This window comes from Cetorhinus maximus, chromosome 1 (genome assembly GCF_964194155.1).
Source record: "Cetorhinus maximus chromosome 1, sCetMax3.hap1.1, whole genome shotgun sequence".
In the NCBI taxonomy this organism is placed as follows: Eukaryota; Metazoa; Chordata; class Chondrichthyes; order Lamniformes; family Cetorhinidae; genus Cetorhinus; species Cetorhinus maximus.
In genome coordinates, this window is record NC_135879.1 from 186646535 (window position 1) to 186668663 (window position 22129).

Here is a 22129-nt window from a genome sequence, read left to right on the forward strand (position 1 = left end):
CTAACAAAGAAGAATGGCGACTATTTTATGAAGATTATTGATGTTATTTTCTAGAGAGTAATGATAGACAAGCGAATGACAGACTAGATAACAGGCAGATTAAGATCAATTTTTGATGAGAAGTAGGCAGCATTGGCAAACAGTATTTATCATCTAATATGACTCTTCATCAGAACTGATGAGGTTCTGAAGAGTCATATTAGACTTGAAACATTAACTCTGTTTCATTCTCCACAGATGCTGCCAGACCTGCCAAGTTTTTCCAGCATTTTCTGTTTGTTTATCAGATTTCCAGCATCTGCAGTATTTTGCTTTTATTTTAGTATTTATCATCTATTCCCCCATTGCCCTGTCAGTATTGAGTCAACCATACGAGCATATGAAGTAGGAGCAGGGGTAGGCCATTTGGCCCCTCGAGCCTGCTCCGCTATTCAATAACATCATGGCTGACCTGATTGTGGCCTCAACTTCACATTCCTGCCTATCTCCGATACCCTTTGACTCCCTTGTTAGTCAATAACTTATCTACCTCTGCCTTAAAAGTATTCAGTGAACCTGCCTTCACCACTCTCTGGAGAACAGAGTACCACAGACTTTCGACCGTATGAGAGAAAAAATTTCTCCTCATCTGTCTTAAATGGGAGACCCCTTATTTTTAAGCTGTGTCCCCTAGTTCTGGTCTCTGCCACAAATGGAAATATCCTTTCAGTACCTACCCTATGAAGTCCCCTCAGGATCTTATATGTTTCAATAAAATTGCCTCTTATTTTTCTAAACTCTAATGGATAGAGGGCCAATCTTTCCCCATAAGACAACGTCCTCATCCCAGGAATCAGTCAAGTGAACCTTTTCTGTCTGAACTGATTCCAACGCAATAATGTCCTCACCCTATTGTCGCTCAAAGAATGGCGTGGAAGAAGTGGGTTTCAGTTTGTGGGGCACCGATACCAGTACTGGGGAAAGTGGGGCCGTACCATTGGGACGGTCTACACCTGGGCCTGATGTTCTAGTGAGCTACATAACTAGGGATGTGGTGAGGGCTTTAAGCTAAATAGTAGGGGCAAGGGATCAAATTTGGAATGATGTGGTAAAGCAAAGAATAGAGACCAGTCAAGAGAGAAAGGTAGCAATATGGGAAATGATAAACAGGAAGGGACAGAGAATACAAATCGTTAGAGGAAATCAGCAGATAAGGCCAAGCATTACAAAAATGATAGAAGGACAAAATTAAACCCTTTGTATCTAAAGACACAACGCTTTCGAGACAAAACAGATGAACTGATGATAGTGCAAATAGAAATAAAAAAGTACAATCTGATAGCCATCACAGAGGCATGGCTGCAAGATGACATAGATTGCGACATGAATGTTGAAGGGTACATGATACTTAGGAAGGACAGGAAGCGAGGAAAAGGTGAAGGGATGGCTCTGTTAATAAATGCTGGTATTAGCAGGACAAATCCAACCCGGCCAATTACCGCTCCATCAGTCTACTCTTGATCATCAATAAAGTAATGGAAGAGGTCATCAACAGTGCTATCAAGCGGCACTTGCTTAGCAATAACCTGCTCACTGACGCACAGTTTGGGTTCTGCCAGGTCCCACTCAGCTCCTGACCTCATTACAGCCTTGGTTCAAACATGGGCAAAAGAATTGAACTCCCGAGGTGAGGTGAGAGTGACTGCCCTTGACATCCAGGTCGCATTTGACAGCGTGTGGCATCAAAGAGCCCTAGCAAAACTAGAGTCAATGGAAATCCGGGGGCAAACTCTCCGCTGTTGGAGTCATACTGAGCACAAAGGAAGATGGTTGTGGTTGTTGGAGGTCAGCCATCTCAGCTGCAGGACATAACTGCAGGAGTTCCTCAGGGTAGTGTCGTGGGTCCAACCATTTTCAGCTGCTTCATCAAAGACCTTCCTCCCATCATAAGGTCAGAAGTGGGGATGTTCGTTGATGATTGCACAATGTTCAGCACCATTCGCAACTCCTCAGATGTTGAAGCAGTCCATGTCCAAATGCAGCAAGACCTGGACAAATATCCAGGCTTGGGCTGACAAGTGGCAAGTAATATTGCGCAGACAAGTGCCAGGCAATGACCATCTCCAACAGGAGAGAATCTAATCATCACCACTTGATGTTCAATGGCATTACCATCACTGAATCCCCCATTATCAACATCCTGGGGGGTTCCCATTGACCAGAAACTGAACTGGACTAGCCATGTAAATTCTGTGGCTACAAGAGCAGGTCAGAGGCTAGGAATCATGCGACAAGTAACTCACCTCCTGACTCCCCAAAGCCTGTCCACTATCTACAGGGCACAAGTGAGGAGTGTGATGGAATACTCCCCACTTGCCTGGATGATTGCAGCTCCCACAACACTCAAGAAGCTTGACACCGTCCAGGACAAAGCAGCCCGCTGGATTGGCACCGCACCCACAAACATTCACTCCCCCCACCACCGACGCACAGTAGCATTGGTGTCAACCACCTACAAGATGCACTACAGGAATTCACCAAAGCTCCTTTGGACAGCAGCTTCTAACTCCATGACCACTACCATTTAGAAGGACAAGGGCAACAAATAAATGGGAATACCATCACCTGGAAGTTCACTTCCAAGACACTCACTATCCTGACTTGGAAATATATTGCTGTTCCTTCACTGTTGCTGGGTCAAAATCCTGGAACTCCCTTCCTAACAGCACAGTGGGTGTACCTACACCACATGGACTGCAGCGGTTCAAGAAGGCAGCTCACTACCAACTTCTCAAGGGCAATTAGGGATGGGCAATAAATGCTGGCCCATCCAACAAAGCCCACATTCCGTGAATGAATTTTTAAAAATAGCATATTAAAGAGGGCTGACCTAAATGCAGGAAACCAGGATGTAGAAGCAATTTGGGTTGAGATGAGAAACGATAAATGTAAAAGTCACTTGCGGGTGTGGTGTACAGGCCCCCTAATTGTAATTTTTACATTGTAGGACAGAGAATAAAGGAAGAGATAAAGGGAGCTTGTCAGAAAGGTACAGTGATAATAAAAACAAAAATTGCTGGAAAAACTCAGCAGGTCTGACAGCATCTGTGGAGAGAAAGACAGAGTTAACATTTCGAGTCCATATGACTCTTCTTCAGAACTAAAGAGAAGTAAAAATGTGGTGAAATATATTCTGTTGAAGGAGGGTGGGGGACAGGTGAAGCTGGATAGAAAGCCAGCGATAGGTGGAGGCAAAGGAGAGATTGACAAAGATGTCATAAACAAAAGGTCGAAGTGGTGTTGATGGTGGTGATACTGGCTAAAGGAGGTGCTAATGGTGACATTAAGAGTAGAAAGCAGGATGAGCAAGTGACAGATGGCCCTAGTGGGGGTGGGGGGAGAGGACGGTGTGGGAGATAAGATCAAAATAGGCTAAAAGGTGAGGATAAAACGATGAATGGAAATACATTTTAAGAATAATAATAATAGAAATAGGTGGGAAAAATATATATAAAATTTAAAAATAAATATTTGAGGAAAGGGCATCAAAAAGGGATGAGGATGGAGGAGAGAGTTCATAGTCTGAAGTTGTTGAACTCAGTGTTAAGTCCGGAAGGCTGTAAAGTGCCTAATTGGAAGATGAGGTGCTGTTCCTCCAGTTTGCGTTGAACTTCACTGGAACATTGCAGCAGGCCAAGGATGGACATGTGGGCATGAGAGCAGGGTGGTGTGTTGAAATGGCAAGGGACAGGAAGCAGTGCTTCACTTGCACTTCCCTCAATTTGGTCTAATGCATTCGCTGCTCCCAATGCGGTCTCCTCTACATTGGAGAGACCAAACGCAGACTGGATGACCGCTTTGCGGAACATCTTCGGTCTGACCGCTTTGCGAAACATCTTCAGTCTGTCCGCAAGCATGACCCAGACCTTCTTGTCACTTGCCATTTCAACACACCATCCTGTTCTCATGCCCACGTGTCCGTCCTTGGCCTGCTGCAGTGTTCCAGTGAAGCTCAACGCAAACTGGAGGAACAGCACCTCATCTTCTGATTAGGCACTTAACAGCCTTCCGGACTTAACGATGAGTTCAACAACTTCAGATCATGAACTCTCTCCTCCATCCTCACCCCTGTTTGACCCCCTTTTTTCGAATATTTATTTCTTTAATTTATATATATATTTTTTTCCCACCTATTTCTATTATCACAGAATCACAGAATTACCTTGCAGAAGAGGCCCTTCGGCCCAATGAGTCTGCACCGACACGTGAGAAACACCTGACCTGCCTACCTAATCCCATTTACCAGCACTTGGCCCATAGCCTTGAATGTTATGACGTGCCAAGTGCTCATCCAGGTACTTATTAAAGGATGTGAGGCAACCCGCCTCCACCACCCTCCCAGGCAGTGCATTCCAGACTGTCACCACCCTCTGGGTAAAAAAGTTTTTCCTCACATACCCCCCTAAACCTCCTGCCCCTCACCTTGAACTTATGCCCCCTTGTGACTGACCCTTTGACTAAGGGGAACAGCTGCTCCCTATCCACCCTGTCCATGCCCCTCATAATCTTGTACACCTCGATCAGGTCGCCTCTTAGTTTTCTCTGCTCCAACGAAAACAACCCAATTATTATTTTTAAAATTTATTTCCATCATTGTTTTATCCCTACCTTTTAGCCTATTTTGATCTTTTCTCCCACACCGTCCCCTCCCCCCACCCACACTAGGGCCATCTGTCACTTGCTTATCCTGCTTTCTACTCTTACGTCACCATTAGCACCTCCTTTAGCCAGCATCACCACCATCAACACCTCTTCGACCTTTTGTTTATGACATCTTTCGCAATCTCTTTGCCTCCTATGCCTCTACCATTGGCCTTCTATCCAGCTTCACCTGTCCCCCCTCCCCCCTTCAACAGTATATATTTCACCACATTTTTACTTCTCTTTAGTTCTGAAGAAGAGTCATATGGACTCGAAATGTTAACTCTGTCTTTCTCTCCACAGATGCTGTCAGACCTGCTGAGTTTTTCCAGCAAGTTTTGTTTTTGTTTCAGATTTCCGGCAACCGCAGTATTTTGCTTTTAGGTACAGTGCTATTCATGGGGGATTTTAATCTACAGATGGACTGAAAAAACCCAATGGGCACAGGTAGCCTAGATGAGTTCATAGAATGTTTTTGGGATAGTTTCTTGGAACAACACATTCTAGAGCCAACCAAAGAGCAGGCTATACTAGACCTGGTATTGTGCAACAAGATGGGATTAATTGATAACCTCATAGTGAAGGCACTCCTAGGTAGCAGCGATCATAATATGATTGAATTTTACAATCAGTTTGAGGGAGAGAAGATTGGGTCCAAGACTAGTATTTTAAACTTAAATAAGGACAATTATGAGGGCATGAAGGCAGAGTGAACTGGCAAATGAGGTTAAGGGATAGGCCCATAGAGATGCAGTGGCTTACTATTAAAGCAATATTTCAGACTACACAGAATAGATGCATTCCAATGAGAAATAAAACTTCCAAGGGGAGAACCCACCATCTGTCATTAACTAAAAAAGTTAAAGACAGACTCTAACTTAAACAAAAATTATATAATTACACAAATATGGGTGGCAGGTCAAAAAATTAGACAATATAAAGAATAGCAAAAAAAAAAAGATTAATAAAGAGCGAAAAATTAAGAGTACAAGAGGAAGCTAGCTGGAAATATAAAGACAGATAGTAAGAGTTTCTATAGACATTTAAATAAGAAGAGTTAACAAAGTGAGCGTTGGTCCTATAGAAAGTGAGTCTGGGGAATTGATAATGGAAAGTAAGGAGATGACAGGTGAATTGAACAGGTAATTTGCATCGGTTTTCACTGTAGACGATACAAGTAACATCCCAGACATAGCTGTGAATCAGGAAATGGAAGGCAGGGAGGAACTTGGTTAAATTACAATCACCAGAGAAGTGGTATTGAGCAAATTATTGGGTCTGCAGCCTGACAAATCCCCAGGTCCTGATAGCTAGTGAAATAGTTGATACGTTGGTTTTAATTTTCTAAAATTCCTTAAATTTGGGAAAATAGTGAGTGTAACCCTTTTATTCAATAGGGGAGGGAGATAAAAAGCAGGAAACTATAGGTCAATTAGCCTAACATCTGTCATAGGGAAAACGTTAGAAGCTATTATTAAAGATGTTATAGCAGGGCACCTGGAAACGTTTAAGGCAATCAGGCAGAGTCAACATGGTTTTGTGAAAGGGAAATCATGTTTAACCAATTTATTGGAGATCTTTGAAGGAATCACATGTGCTGTGGGTACTGTACTTAGATTTCCAGAAGGCATTTCTTAAGGTGCACATCAAAGGTTATTGCAGAAAATAAAAGCTCATAGTGTAGGGGGTCATATATTGGCATGGCTAGATGATTGGCTAACTAACAGGAAACACAAGGTAGCCATAAATGGTTCTTTTTCTGGCTGGCAGGATGTGATGAGTGATGTGCCACAGGGATCTGTGCTGGGGCCTCAACTTTTTACAATTTATATAGATGACTTGAATGAAGGGACAGAAGGTATGGTTGCTAAATTTGCTGACAACACAAAGATAGATAGGAAAATAAGTTGTGGAGAGGATGTAAGGAGGCTACGGGTTAAGTGAGTGGGCAAAGACCTGGCAAATGGAGTATAATGTAGGCAAATGTGAAATTGTCCATTTTGGCAGGAAGAATAAAAAAGAAGCCTATTATCTAAATGGTGAGAGATTGCAGAGCTCTGAGATTCAGAGGGAACTGGGTGTCCGAGCGCATGAATCACCAAAGGCTAGCATGCAGGTACAGCAAGTAATTAGCAAATCTAATAGAATGTTATCGTTTATTGTGAGGGGAATTGAATACAAAAGTAGGGAAGTTATGCTTCAATTGTACAGGGCACTAGTGAGACCACATCTGGAGTACTATGTGCAGTATTGGTCTCCTTATTTAAGGAAAGACGTAAATATGTTAGAAACAGCTCAGAGAAGGTTTACTAGACTAATATTAGAAATCAGCAGGTTGTCTTATGAGGAAATGTTTGACAGGTAGGCTTGTATTCACTGGAATTTAGAAGAATAAAAGGTGACAAAACCTTTAAGATCCTGAGGGGCCTTGACAGAGTGAATGTGGAGAGGATGTTTCCTCTTGTGGGAGAATCTAGAATTAGGGGTCACGGTTTGAAAATAAGTGGTCGCTCATTTAAGACGGAGATGAGGAGAATTTTTTTCTCTGAGGGTCGTGAGTCTTTGGAACTCTCTTCCTCAAAAGGCAGTGGAAGCAGAGTCTTTGAATATTTTTAAGGCAGAGTTAAACAGACTCTTGATTAACAAGGGGGTAAAACGTTATCGGGAGAGGCAGGAAGTTACAGTCAGATTAGCTATGATCTCATTGATTGGCAGCGCATGCTTGAAGGGCCTAGTGGCCTACTCCTGCTCCCTAGGCCATATGTCCTTCCTTAAGCAAGGAGACCAAAACTGTGCAAAACAGTACCTAGATGTGGCCTCACCAATGCCCTGTGCAACTGTAGCAAATGTGATGAAACTCAGTTACATACCTTTTAAATCGGCAGTCGGAGATCGTGAACTCGGGTCTCCTGCACATGCATCAGCTGGGAAATGGCCACACATGCGCAGTTTGTGTCTTTTTATGCTCTTTAGGCCGGGAACCGGCCCGGCACAGTTGCGCAGAAGAAAAGAAGCAAGGAAGTGAAACAGCGCAAAACTGCAGGTCAGGTAACCGGAACTGCAGTGCCGTTCCAGAGAAGGTGGCCCAGGGAGCAGGACATGCAGAGGAAGACAGGGAGAAGTCCCAGAAGAAAGTCCCACCCAGGAACAAAGACAGGGATCAGAAAGAGGTACCAGAAGTCAATTTTTAAGAGAGGAGCAGAGCGATAGGCTCCAAGTTAGGGAGAGCTGCGAGGAGCAGACTTGAAGCTAAGTGGGCTTGAGTGAAGCCCTGAAGATCCAAGGAGGCAGCTGAAGGTTGGTGACTGCCTACTGGAGGCTTATTAGAGCAGTGTTGTTTTGCTTGGCACAGCCAAAGTTCTGAAATTGTGCTTGGACGATGAAGCTTGAGTGTACTCTGAGATGCAGGGGAAAGGAATCTCAGAAGCTGAGATTGAAAACCTGGAGATGGATCCATGTTGAAGCCATCCGATCGGGACTGATGTTAGAAGAGAATCCCAAGGCAAGTTCTTCAAATGTGGTGATTGGAAACCATTGTGAGAAAGACAAAGTTTCCATGAAACTGGTTGGCTCAAAACGTCTGGATGGGCTATTGAGAAATCCATGGAATCTGCTTTGGTCACATCTGTCACTTTGTAGTGTGGTGCATCTGACACCACAGTTCACCTGTTAATTCACATGTACCTCATACTTATCTTAAATATTGATAAGATAGATATTGTAAATTGTTTTATCTTTCTGAATTTGTATGTATCTGCAGAAATATTGCTGGGTTAAAGGAATAGTAAAAATTTGAATTATCTTGTGAGATTGAGATTTTTTCCAACCTTTTTGTCTGGTGTAATATAGTTCATTTTTCTTGTTTAATAATTTTTTTTGTGTTATAAGTCATCAGCAGACTCCTGTGAAATTGTTCAGTAACTTTCCTCCACAGTTTCAAAAGAAATGTTAGGAATATCAAACCAGGTTTCACTCTGGGATCTGACTTATCCAATATTAACATTAGGTGGGATTGTAACACAAAACATTCCTACTTTTATATTCCATTCCTACTTTTATATTCCATTCCTCTTGCAATAAATGACAATGTTCCATTTACTTTTCTAATCACTTGCTGTATCTACATACTTTTTTGTGATTCATGTACCAGGACACCCAGACCCCTCCGTACCTCAAGAGTTCTGTAATCTCTCTCTATTTAAATAATATGCTGCTTTTCTATTCTTCAAAGTGGACAAGTTCACATTTCCCCTCATTATACTCCATCTGCCAAATTTTTGCCCACTCACTTAACCTATCTATTTCCTTTGCAGACTCCTTATGCCGTCTCACAACTTAGTGTCCTACATATTTTTGTGTCGTTGGCAAATTTCGCAACCATGCATTTGGTCCCTTCATCCAAGTCATTGATATAAATTGTAAATAGTTGAGGCCCCAGCACTGATTGATGAGGCACTCCACTCATCACATCTTGCTAACCCAAAAATGACTCATTTATGCCTACTCTCTTTTTCCTGTTGGCTTTCTTTCAATCTTTCATGGGAGGTGGGCCTCGCTGGCTTGGCCAACATTTGTTGCCCATCCCTGTTGCCCTTGATAAGGTGATGGTGAGTTAACTTGAACTGCTGCAGTCCATGTGATGTAGGAACACCCACAGTGCTATTAGGAAGGGAGTTCCAGGATTTAGACTCAGCGACAGTGAAGGAATGGTGATATAGTTCGAAGTTAGGATGGTTTGGAAGGTGCTGTTGAAGTTGCCTCGGTGAGTTGCTGTAGTGCATCTTGTAGATGGCACACACTGCTGCCACTGTGTGTCGGTTGTGGAGAGAATGAATGTTGAAGGTGGTGATGACTGGGTGTCAGTCAAGTGGACTGCTTTGTCCTGGATGGTGTCCAGCTTCTTGAGTGTTGATGGAGCTGCACTTATCCAGGCAAGTTGAGAGTATTTCATCACACTCCTGACTTGTGCCTTGTAGATGGTGAACAGGCTTTGGGGAGTCAGGAGGTGAGTTACTGTCTGTAGAATTCCCAGCCTCTGACCTGCTCTTGTAGCCACAGAATTTATATGACTGGTTCAGTTCAGTTTCTGGCCAGTGGTAACCCCCATGATGTTGATGGGTAGGAATTCAGCAGTGGTAATGCCATTGAATGTCAAGGGGCGATGGTTAGATTCTCTGTTGTTGAAGATGGTCATTGCCTAGCAGTTGTGTGGCATGAATGTTACTTGTCACTTATGAGCCCAAGCCTGAATATTGTCCAGGTCTTGCTGCAGATGGATACAGACTGCTTCGGTATTTAAGGAGTCGCGAATGGTGCTGAACATTGTTCATCAATGAATATCCCCACTTCAGATTTTATGATGGAGGGAAGATCAGTGATGAAGCAGTTGAAGATGGTTGGGCCAAGGACACTACCCTGAGGAACTCCTGCAGCGATGTCCCGGAGCTGAAATAATTGACCTCCAACAACCACAACCATTATCCTTTGTGCTAGCTAACTAATCTTCTTTCTATGTTAATATGCTACCTGCTACACCATGAGCCCTTATTTTGTGTGGTAAACGAGACTCAAGTCACATGCAGATCAGACCAAAGAGGGAGGGCAGGTTTCCTTTAATAGTCACTTTTTTCAATGTAATTCCATAAATTACCAAATTTATTGAATTTAGTTTTACAGCTGGCCATGATTGGATTTCAACTTTTCGGTCTCTGAATGACAAGTCCAGCCTCACAACCATTAAGCTGTTTAACCAATTTATAACCAAATTATCAACTTATATTTCATCGTAGGTTTCTGTTCATATAATGCAGATAAATTCAATATTAAACATGGAAGATAGAGCACACACAATTTATGTAATACTTGACTCACTTTTCGTTTTGAACACTGATACATTTCCAGGCCCACCTCTACTACTGCTGGTTCAAAGCCCTGTTCACATAGTCATCCATGGATAAACACGTAATTAAGCACCTGTCCTGGGTTTTCTCCAAATGTTATGATTCTAATTTAGACGAGGACCAACTTAAAATTGAGATTCGCCAATTTGCAATTTTCAAATCTGTTTTAAAAATAAATAAATTGCTTAGAGTTAAAATCCATGGTGCCATTCAATTCAGGCAGGGTCACAGTGCAAGGCAATAACCAGAACAACGACGAGAGGATGAAGGTGAAAAGGAGGTAAGGCAGGAAGAGGGAAGCGATGGTGGGGAGGGAGTGAGAAGGAGTGGAGATGGAACGAAGTGAAGGAACTAGGAGGAATGGAGGAGAATGGAGAACTGAGAGCAGAGGGCAAAAGTTATTCAGGAGTGCAAAGCAGAGCACAAGAATATGCAAATTGAGATGGGTGGATGCAGAAGTGTGCATCTTAAAAATGTAGGTCATTGCTGCAATAGGAGCTGACTGGCCAACTAATCAAAGACCCATTGGAAAGCTGGTCATTGGATGCTAAGAACATAGGAATAGCAGCAGGCCATTTAGACCCTTGAGCCTGTTTCACCATTCAATGAGATTATGATCTGCACTGTACTCCAGATACCTGCCTGTACCCCATGTTCCTTTACATACCTTTGGATTTAAAATTAACCATTATTCTACCGTCATTTGCTATTTGCAGAGCTAGATTCCAAACTTCTACCACCCTTTGTATGTAGAAGTGTTTCCTAATTTCACTCCTGAAATATCTGGCTCTAATTTCGAGACCATGCCCCTGAGTGCTTGATTCCCCAACCAGCAGAAAGCCTCTTCCATCTACCCTATCTATTCCCCTAAATATCTTGAAAACTTCAGTGAAATCACCACTTAACCTTCTAAATTCCAGGAAATACAATCCTAGGTTACGTAATCTTCCCTTGAAGCTTTACCTTGGGGTCAAGGTATCATTCTGGTAAACCTACGTTACGCATCTTCCAAAACCAATATACCCTTCCCAAGGTGTGGTGCCCAGAACTGCTCACATTACTCCAGGTGTGGTCTAACCAGGGTTTTGTATAGCTGAAGCATGACTTCAACTCTCTTGTATTCTGGCCTGGTGGATATAGATATTGATTATTTTCTGTACTGATGACATTTTAATGATCTACATACCTGGACCCCCAATGCTCTTTGGACCTCCAGTGCTTGTAGCTTTTCACCATTTAGAAAATACTCTGTTCTATCCTTTTAGATCCAAAGTGGATGCTCTCACATTTGCCTACATCTGTTTGCCACAGTTTTGCCCATTCACTTAATCTAAAGCTCTGAAATTTTATGCTTCCATCCAAACTACTTACAGTGCTACTTGCCTTTGTGTCATCAGCAAATTTGGACATGTGGCTTTTTGTTTTATCATCTAAGTCGTAAAAAAAATGTGAATAGCTGAAGCCTGAAAACAGATCCTTGAGGGACACCACTAGCCCCATCATGCCCATTATCCCGCCTCTGTTTCTTGCCACTGAACTAACCGGGTTAATGATGTACCTTCAGTTCCATGGACTTCAACTGTAGACCTAAAGAAAAGCTGCCAGGGTGGTGTGGGGAAATCATCCAGGAAAGTTGTGTAGACCAAGATGTATTTTTTCTAAATAGTCGTTTGGTAATACAGAACTTCAATATTGCTGAAAACGAGACATTTTGTCAAAGCTTTTCATCTTGTACTCATCAGGACAATCGCTAGAGTACTAATTGTATTCCATTGGTATTCTTGCGATTGTCCTGATGAGTACAAGATGAAAAACTTTGACAAAATGTCTTTTTTCAGCAATGTTTTTTTGAATTGAATTTACTTATAAACATTAATATTTACCTTCTTGACTTTTCTACATCAACATAGCTGCTAACATCACGCAGGTTCAAAGAATTGTGTTGCTCATTAGTGTTACTCTGTGGCCTAGCCTACAGCTGCATGCAGAATTGAACAGGTTTTTAAAGTAACCATTAGTTCTTCGCACACTATGTAGCACTTAGTGCATCTAAATACGAAATAGGAGCAGAAGTAGGCCATTTGGCCCCTCAAGCCTGCTCTGCCATTCAACCTGATCATTGCTGATCTGTTTATGCTTTGAATTCCACATTCCCATCTTCTCCTGATAACCTTTGATTCTCTTGCCTAACGAAAATCTATCTTACCTCTGTCTTAAAATATACAATGACCCTGCCTCCTTTGCAGATGATACAAAGATAGGTGGAGGGACAGGTAAAATTGAGGAGGCGGGGAGGCTGCAGAAGGATTTGGACAGGTTAGGAGAATGGGCAAAGAAGTGGCAGATGGAATACAACGTGGGGAAGTGTGAGGCTATGCACTTTGGTAGGAAGAATAGAGGCATAGACTATTTTCTAAATGGGGAGAGAATTCAGAAATCTGGAGTGCAGAGGGACTTGGGAGTCCTAGTCCAGGATTCTCTTAAGGTTAACTTGCAGGTTGAGTCGGTAGTTAGGAAGGCAAATGCAATGTTGGCATTTATTTCGAGAGGACTAGAATATAAAAGCAGAGATGTGCTGCTGAGGCTTTATAAGGCTCTGGTCAGACCACATTTAGAATATTGTGAGCAATTTTGGGCCCCGTATCTCAGGAAGGATGTGCTGGCCCTGGAGAGGGTCCAGAGGAGGTTCACGAGAATGATCCCAGGAATGAAAGGCTTAACATATAAGGAACGTTTGAGGACTCTGGGTCTATACTTGATGGAGTTTAGAAGGATGAGGGGGGATCTGATTGAAACTTACAGAATACTGAAAGGCCTGGATAGAGTGGACGTGGGGAAGATGTTTCCATTAGTAGGAGAGACTAGGACCCGAGGGCACAGGCTCAGAGTAAAGGGAAGACCTTTTAGAACAGAGATGAGGAGAAACTGCTTTAGCCAGAGAGTGGTGAATCTATGGAATTCATTGCCACAGAAGGCTGTGGAGGCCAGGTCATTGAGTGTATTTAAGACCGAGATAGATAGGTTCTTGATTGGTATGGGGATCAAAGGTTACAGGGAGAAGGCGGGAGAATGGGGTTGAGAAACTTGTCAGCCATGATTGAATGGCGGAGCAGACTCGATGGGCCGAATGGCCTAATTTCTGCTCCTATGTCTTATGGTCTTTGGAGTCACAGAGTTCCAAACCCTCTGAGACAAAAAAATTTCTCCTCATCTCTGGCCCAAAAGGGCGACCCCAAATTTTAAAACCGTGCCCCCTAGCTCTCAACTCACCCACAAGAGGAAACATCCTTTCCATGTGTCCCTTGTCAAGGTCATTCAGGATCTTATATACTTCAATCAAGTCACCTCTCACTTTTCTAAACTCCACTGGAAATGAGCCCAGTCTGTCCAACCTTTCCTCATTAGACAACCCATTCATTCCAGGCATTAATCTATTAAACCAGCTCTGAATCGCCCCTGACGCATTTACATCCTTATATAAATAAGGAGAAAAAAACTGCACACAATATTCAAAATGTGTTCTCACCAATGCCCTGTATAACTGAAGCCTAACACCCTTACTTTTATGTTCAATGGAACAGGATACTGCCACCAAATGACCAGATTTATTGTAATAAATTTTGCAACAGTCTTGGCAGTTTAGTTTGAAATGGAATGTTGCAACCCCATTGAATTTTAATATAATAAATAATGAATGAAATTGAGGAACTACTGTCAGTAATGTTCATAATTAAACATATAGGGAGATAGTTTAACTCACTCAAAACCTATTCACTTACACAGAATTAAAATCGGGCCCACAGGATCAGGGTGAGATCAGCCTTTTGGCTTCTGCTCTTAGTTTTCAGTTTCTCTCCTGAAGTCAGAAGATTATGCTTCCTCTTGGATAAAAAAACAACAATGATGTGATTAAGGAAATCTGCACCTTGGGAGAATCGGATCTGATTTGGATCACTGTGTGGTGATGTCTACTCGTGTTCCAGTGTGCTGCCTTTTTTGTTTAATTAAAATGTTATGAATGCCAACATTGAAATGTTTGCCATTTTCTCAAAGCACATTTTTGATTTTAAGTTTGATAAAGCTTCAATTGCAGAGTATGTCTGTCAGTGTACGTGGTTATATAGCCTGATGGGATTTATTTTGTTTGTTTCTTGTAAACTTTAGGACACAGCGACAGCCATAGTCGTAATTTACCAACTCTTGTGAAAGATATCAGTAGTGTTGGCCAAGTAGCTTGTGGCAGCTCCCATACTATTGCTGTGTCTCAGGATGGACGAACAGTGTGGTCATTCGGAGGGGGAGACAATGGTAAGTTAAGTCCACCTTCTTTCTTTATTCAGCAGAAATGTTGGAACCTTTGTAACTTGTGCACATAAATTCATAAATATTTTTGAAGGTGGCTGGAGAAGTTGAGAAGACTATTTAAAAAGCATATGGGATCCTTGGTTTTAAACATAGAGGTATGAAATACAAAAGTAAGGAGGTTATGTTAAAGTTTTACAAATCATCAGTTAGTCCCCAGTTGCAGTATTGTGTTCAGTTCTGAGCACCATACTTCAGGAAGGATGTCAAGGCCTTGGTGAGGGTGCAGGAGCAATTTACTAGAATGGTTCTATGGAAGAGTAACTTCAGTTATGTGGAGAGACTAGAGAAACTGGAATTGTTCTTCTGAGAGCAGAGTGGTTAAAGGTAGAGTTAACAGAAGTCTTTAAAATCATGAAGGGTTTTGAGAGAGAAAATAGGGAGAAACTCTTTCCACTGAAAGGAGTGTTGGCAACCAGGGGACAAAGATTTGAGATGATTAACAAAAATGTCAGAAGGGAAATGAGGAAAATTATTATTGCACAGCAAGTTTTGATCGGGAATGCACTACATAAAATCTTGGTGGAAACAAATTCAAGAGTAACTTCAAAGAGAATTGAATAAATTCTTGAAATTTTGAAAGGAAAAATTTACAAATCTATGGGAAAGAGCAGCGGAGTGGAACTAATTGGATAGCTCATTCAAGAGCAGTATAGGCATGATGTCTGGAATTGCCTCCTGTGCTGTATGATTCGATAATTTACTGTATTAAACAAAGCAACCTTTTAGGGCATTTTGATTTCATGCCTTGAACAACATTTCTGCCTACATACAGGTTCAGAAATCATCTATGCTAATAATATGTTTGAGCTGTGTTTTAAACCCTGAAAAAAATCAAATCAGGGTAACAATAACTTTACATCTTATACATTTTGGAAATTCTTGTGCTTCTTGGTGGGGAAAGAATGTCATGGTGATGAAGGACAGACTAGTCAAAACTTTGAGCATACTCTAGATGGATGTATGTTTTCCTGTCGCATGAAGAGAAATAAATCCTGTTCAAACCACATGATAAAGTGCCACGTTGATGTCTTCTGGATATACCAGTCAGAAGAAGACTTTGGGTCCATTTAGTCTGCCTATTCGCAGTTTAACCTAGCATTTCTAATGATCTTGCATCCCATTTGTTGGCAGGAACCTGTTTAGTTCCTTCTTGAAACCCATCGACGTTTCCATATATTTCTCTTTTATTAAATAATTCCTTTTGCTTTTCATTTTTCCTTTGTTGTCCTTTTTTTTTTCAAATATGACTTCTTGTATTTAAATTCTGTATACAGCAGAAGAGCTTACTTGGATCCAATTGGTTGAGTCAGTCATTTGAGTTAGCCATTTTGCTATTTACCATCCTGATCTGAATGGCAAAAAAAAAAATTTAAAGCTGTGAACAATATTGATTAATGCTGAGTTTTTGTCCGCTTTAAAATGCGTTCCAAGGTAGCCAAAAGATCTCAATCTAAGGATTAAGGTAATATTAGGTGCTTTTTTTTTCCATTGGCTCATCATCTCAATGTTATGCTGTGTCATTCTTCATAGGAAGCTGCAGACTTTGAGCTGGATTTTATGCTCCCCCGCTGGTGGGTTTGAAGATGGGGAGGCTCATAAAACCCAGTGTGTGGTTTTCCCGCTGCCTACCCGCCTGCCCCAAACGTGTATGAAATTTTACAGGGCATAGGGGGTGGAGGTATCAGGCCATCGGGCCTTTTGAGGCCTTTAAATGACCAATTAATGGCCACTTAAGGGCCTCACCCCACCCCTGCCACTGTTTTAGCCGCAGCGGGTTTGAGGCCCACGCATGTGAGAAGCCTGGCAGTTTTAGCTACCCGGGTTGCTGTTGGGCAAGGGGCGGGGTGGGAGGACCTCCTTTGTGGGACCCCTGTGCCCATTGGAGGCAACCCCAGCAAGATCTCACATCCCCTTATACCCTCCCTATCCCTGCCCTTTCATACCTGCCCCCCCCCCCCGCCCATCATTTCCCTTGCCGCGGCCTGCCAGCCGGATCCTGGCAAAGTTCTCCCCCACCCACTTACCTTGGTAGCTAGCTCTAGTGATGATCTCAGACTACCTGTAGTCCCAGCAGTGGTCACCACTTATGCCTGGCGCTGCTGGGCCGCAGAGTTGCTGTCCATTCGATTGGCCTGCAGCTCTCTGATGTGAGACTTCCTATTCCAGAGGGATGGAAATCCCATCTCCAGCCTATTAACAGCCAACTGACAGTCAAATGACAGCGGGGCAGCCGTTCTTCCATTGGCAGGCTACCCACCTATTTTTAGCTGGGGCGGGTGCAGGGTGGGTGGGGACCTGTAAAATCCAGCCCTTTGTGTTAAAATTGTTCTATGTATTTATATATAGATGTACACCAAAAATGTAGCCTATATTAAATGGGTTCTAATAATCACAGTGTTCGTATCACAAACTTAATCTCGGTTAACTATCACCATATATGAATTTATTGGATAGCTTGTGCAACAATATTTACCATTATACTTGTAGGACAAATTCTTGCTCTGCCCAGCTCCCAGAGGTATTAAAACATTTAATATTAATACTCTCTTTGTGCATACGATTTCAGTTGTTTAAAAATATATTCTAAAATTTGCTCTTTTTTTAAACAAAGTTAGAAGGTTGCAGAAACAAGCTGTGTAAAAAATTGTTTGATATCATTAATTTTTTTTGGTTGTCACTTCCTGACCCATACCGTAATTGGAATAATTCTGTAATCTTAGGTAAACTTGGTCATGGGGAAACTAACCGAGTGTACAGACCAAAGGTAATTGAATGTTTACAAGGACTGTACGTTAGGAAGGTGTGTGCTGGGAGCCAATCTTCACTTGCATTGACTTCTGCTGGACAGGTAAGAGATAGCTGATTATGAATGAGGGGTAATTTAGTGGCAGATTTATCAAATGCTTGTGTGGATTTCTAAACTGATATTGTATATGTAAAATCTGTAGAGAATCACCATCATCTTCGCAGTACAGATGGTGCCAACAAAAGGGGAAAGCTAATTTCACAGATATTTGTTTTTGAATAATAAAAATGTGACTATGTAAGTAATTTCAGTCTGATAATGGCATGACAACAGTCATGGAAAGTGAGATTTTTTTAATTGTACAATACACAAATGATTGAATATGAAAGGGATTGCCCTCCCCCCTCCACCTCATACTGTCCAGATTTTAATTTGATGCTTGTGGATGAGATTTTAAAATGTAAACATGCAAACACCTGTGGCATGCATTTTTATATATAGATGTACTTCAAAAATGTAGCCTATGTAAAATTGAATCCAGATTTCAGTGTAGAAGAACACTTGTTCCTACTTATAGGTGAATGAAAGTTGCTTTTGAGTTCAGTTGTATACATAGTATTTAATGTAAAGTAAATTTTTCAGAAGGGTCACTAGACATCCTGCAAACATATTCTGGCTGTATCCTACAAGCGACTTGAATGCTAAATTTGTTGCACGTGCAAATTATCGGGATGGCAAATTATGAAGAAAAGCATTTGTAGATTGGCTTTGCATTTGGATTTTAGAAGCAATGTGAAAGTTCTGAAGCTCAAATCCATGCTCCAGAATTTCAAAAGCTTTACTATTTTTGTATTTAACTCTCATTCTGCTGCATATATAGGATGATTTAAAAAAATCCTTGCTCCACTTTAATAACTTAGATGTGGACATGATAGAAGCAAACTGTAAATGGCATATGAAAGCATAATTCATGGTTTTTCAATATTGATTAATATCATTGCTGATAGTCATAACACACAGTTCACCTTTTTTCCTATTGTCACCACTTTCAATCAGTTTCAGTATCTTAAATGAAACAACCTGTGTCATCAATGTGAGTTGGCGTAGTTATACTCCAGTAAGTTCGTTTTAATTTGCCCCGTTTTACGTTGGTCAGTTAATAGGGCCTGTATTCTTGTTTCGCATTGGGAGTTTCGTTTTAATGCTGTTTTGCGCTGACAGGTTGTGTGACCCAATTGGCACCATTTGGATTGGCCTCATCTGCTCCCTGACCTCCCTATCACCATCAACCTTCCCTCTCGCTGCTGACGCCTGCAACCCTCCAGCTCGAAGCTGCCTTTCCTGCTTCTCACTGTTCATCTCAAGAGCCCTTGCTCATAGTGAGGGTTGAGGAAAGGGAGGTGGCAAGCGTGAGTGGTGGCGAGCTCGAGCTAAGTAGAAAGAGTCAGCATATTTCTTTTATATTTTAAAATGTATTTTACTTTAGAAGTTATTTTTTTTGAGAATAAAGTAAGTTGGCAATGTAAAGTCTTTCAGCTTACAGGATATAATTTTTTTTGATGGAAAAGGTCCTATAGAACCAAACTTACATGTTATAATGAGAAAGTCTGACGCGCTTAACATTGTTTCATTTAAAGTTGTACTTTTCAGGAATGCAACTACAACGTTAAATAAGGACTTACTGTTAAAATGTAGCCTGCGTCCAGATTGCTTCAGGTAATTACAGTGAAACTTCCAGGAAAAGATGGTCTCGCTTTGTTTCACTTTGGAGTTCACCTGAACCTTATTGTTGATGTGAACTTGAAACTACTTCACAGAAGTACTAAAATTGAAATGTAAATGCACCAAAAGTGAACTATTTTCTATTATTAGCTCCAGTAGGCAAGAGTCAAATTGCCAATCAATTTGAGTTTTGTTCTTGCTACAGATTTAATATTATACATGATGCATCTTTTAATTCAGTATATTTTTGCATATTATAGAAAGAGGTAATGGTAACCTAGTGGTCTATACCTATTGGAGTTTAGAAAAATGAAAGGTGATCTAATTGAAACAACCAAGATCCTGAGGGGACTTGACAAGATAGAGACCGGGAGGATGTTTCCACTCGCTGAGGAGACTAGAAGTAGGGGACACTTTTTAAGAATAAGAGGTATCCCATTTAGAAGGAGATTAGAATTTTTTTTCTCTCAGAAGCTCGTTAGTATGTGGAATTCTCTTCCCCAATGAGCAGTGAAGGTTGGGTCATTGAATTTATTCAAGGCAGAGCTAGACAGATTTTTCATGGACATGGGAGTCAAGAGTTATTGGGCGACAGACAGAAAAGACAGAAAAGCGGGACTGACATATGAGGAGAGATTGAGTTGGTTAGGATTATATTCACTGGAGTTCAGAAGAATGAAGGGAGATCTCATAGAAACCTATAAAATTCTAACAAGACTAGACAGGGTAGATACAGGAAGGATGTTCCCGATGGTGGGGGAGTCCAGAACCAGGGGTCACAGTCTGAGGATATGGGGTAGACCATTTAGGACTGAGATGAGGAGAAATTTCTTCACCCAGAGAGTGGTGAGCCTGTGGAATTCGCCACCACAGCAAGTAGTTGAGGCCAAAACATTGCATGTTTTCAAGAAGGAGTTGGATATAGCTCTTGGGGCAAAAGGGATCAAAGGATATGGGGAGAAAGAGGGAGCAAGCTATTGAGTTGGATGATCAGCCATGATCATAATGAATGGTGGAGCAGGCTTGAAGGACGGAATGGCCTACTCCTCCTAGTTTCTATGTAAGTGGAATTGAGACCACAACCAGATCAGCCATGATCTTATTGAATGGAGCAGCAGGCTTGAAGGGCAGAATGGTCTACTCCTGGTCCTAAGTCCTTTGTTGCTATGACCCTATGAAAAAATGTTTACACAGCATTAAAAACAACATTAACATTACAAGATTGAGTCCTGCTTCCATATGCCATTTAGTGTGCGCATATCCAAAGTTATTAAATTTTAAAGTTGCACAAGCACTTTATCAACAGCTCTTATAAACTAAACATAAATAGGGCCTTGTGTCTCAAATATCTGTGTTTTGAATTTGCTTTTGAAGACCAATGACTTTCTACTGGTCTTCATAGTAGAGGAAGAGGATATAAGTACAAGAAATTCTAAGAAAATTAAAACTGAGCCAAGGAGGGTAATTTACTGATTTAATACAAGTTTTTTAAAAAATGGTAATAGAGAAAATAATGAGACCAGAGATAAATGAAGCCCCAGGGCCAGACTGTTTCCACCTCAAGGCATGTTGAAAGAAGGAGGAGTGGAAATTGTAGAAGCTGTAATCATGAACTTCCAAAACATTCTTGATTCAGAGATTGACCCTTGGAATGAAAAATTGCTAATGCCACACTATTATTCAAGAAGTGCAAGAGAGACAAACTAGGAAATTATGTTACTTTGTTGTGAGGAAGTTACCAGAATCTGTTATTAGAGATGGAGCAACTGAAGAATTCAACAAGTGTGAACTGATAAGAGAGAACCAACCTGAATTTATAAAGGGTAATTTATGTCTCATGGATTTGGATGAATTTCTTGAGGTGGTAATTGAAGCGGTAGATAAGGGAGTGTCTGTGAATATAACTTAAGTCCTAAGCGGACTTAAGGTTCCACTTAAAAGACTGTCTATAAAAGTGGGAAAGCACAATCCTACCCCAGACTATATTTGGATAATTGAAGTCCTCCATTATAATTACTCTAGAATTCTTGCACCTCTCTAATTTCTTCGCAAATTTGTTTCTCTACACCCCTTCCACTGATTGGTGGTCCATATACTACATCGATTAATGTATTGCACCTTTTTTATTCCTTACCTCTAGCCAGAGAGATTCCGCCTTTGACCCCTCTGGAACACCCTTTCTCTCCAGTACCGTGATGCCATCTTTAATCAATACTACCACTTCTCCCCCCACCCTTTCTTTAACATATTTAAAAAAGAGCAATGGGCTTTGGGGGATACGACTGCACACTTACCTCCAGTCTGAAAAGCAGCTATTCACCATTACTCTTTGGTTTCTGCCTCTTAGCCAATTGTGTATAATCATAGCTGCGGCCCCTTTAATCTCGTGGGCTTCAGCTTTGCTAAGAAACCTCTTATGTGGTATTTGTCAAAATCTTTAAGAATAGAAAGTTAAGGAGGAGAGAGGCCTAGGGACATATGTGCACAAATCGTCGCAGGTGGCAGTGCAGGTTGAGAAAGCAGTTAAGGCATGAGGAATCCTGGGCTTCATAAATAGAGGCATAGTGTACAAAGCAAGGAACTTATGGTGAACCTTTGTAAAACATCGATTCAACCTCACCTGGAGTATTGTCATTTTCGGGCACCACACTTTAGGAAGGATGTTAAGGCACTAGAGAGGGCGCAGTAAAGACTTACGGAAATGATTTCAAGGTCG

General features: G+C 41.5%; 1 protein-coding gene across 8 annotated transcripts in view; it reads left to right on the forward strand.

Moving 5' to 3' along the window:
• LOC144685847 (putative E3 ubiquitin-protein ligase HERC1) overlaps window positions 1-22129 on the forward strand; it is a 429767-nt gene that overhangs the window by 70023 nt on the left and 337615 nt on the right. For 7 of the 8 annotated variants that reach the window (XR_013577800.1, XM_078550801.1, XM_078550834.1 and 4 more), the window contains exons 7-8: window positions 14745-14888; window positions 17666-17793. Coding sequence is in view for 6 of the 8 variants with exons in the window: in XM_078550801.1 (XP_078406927.1) it covers window positions 14745-14888; window positions 17666-17793 (272 nt within the window). In the remaining 2 variants the exon portion in view is untranslated. Of the gene's footprint in view, window positions 1-14744; window positions 14889-17665; window positions 17794-19374; window positions 19408-22129 lie in introns of those variants that run through there. The other variant, XM_078550858.1, reaches the window with a different exon arrangement.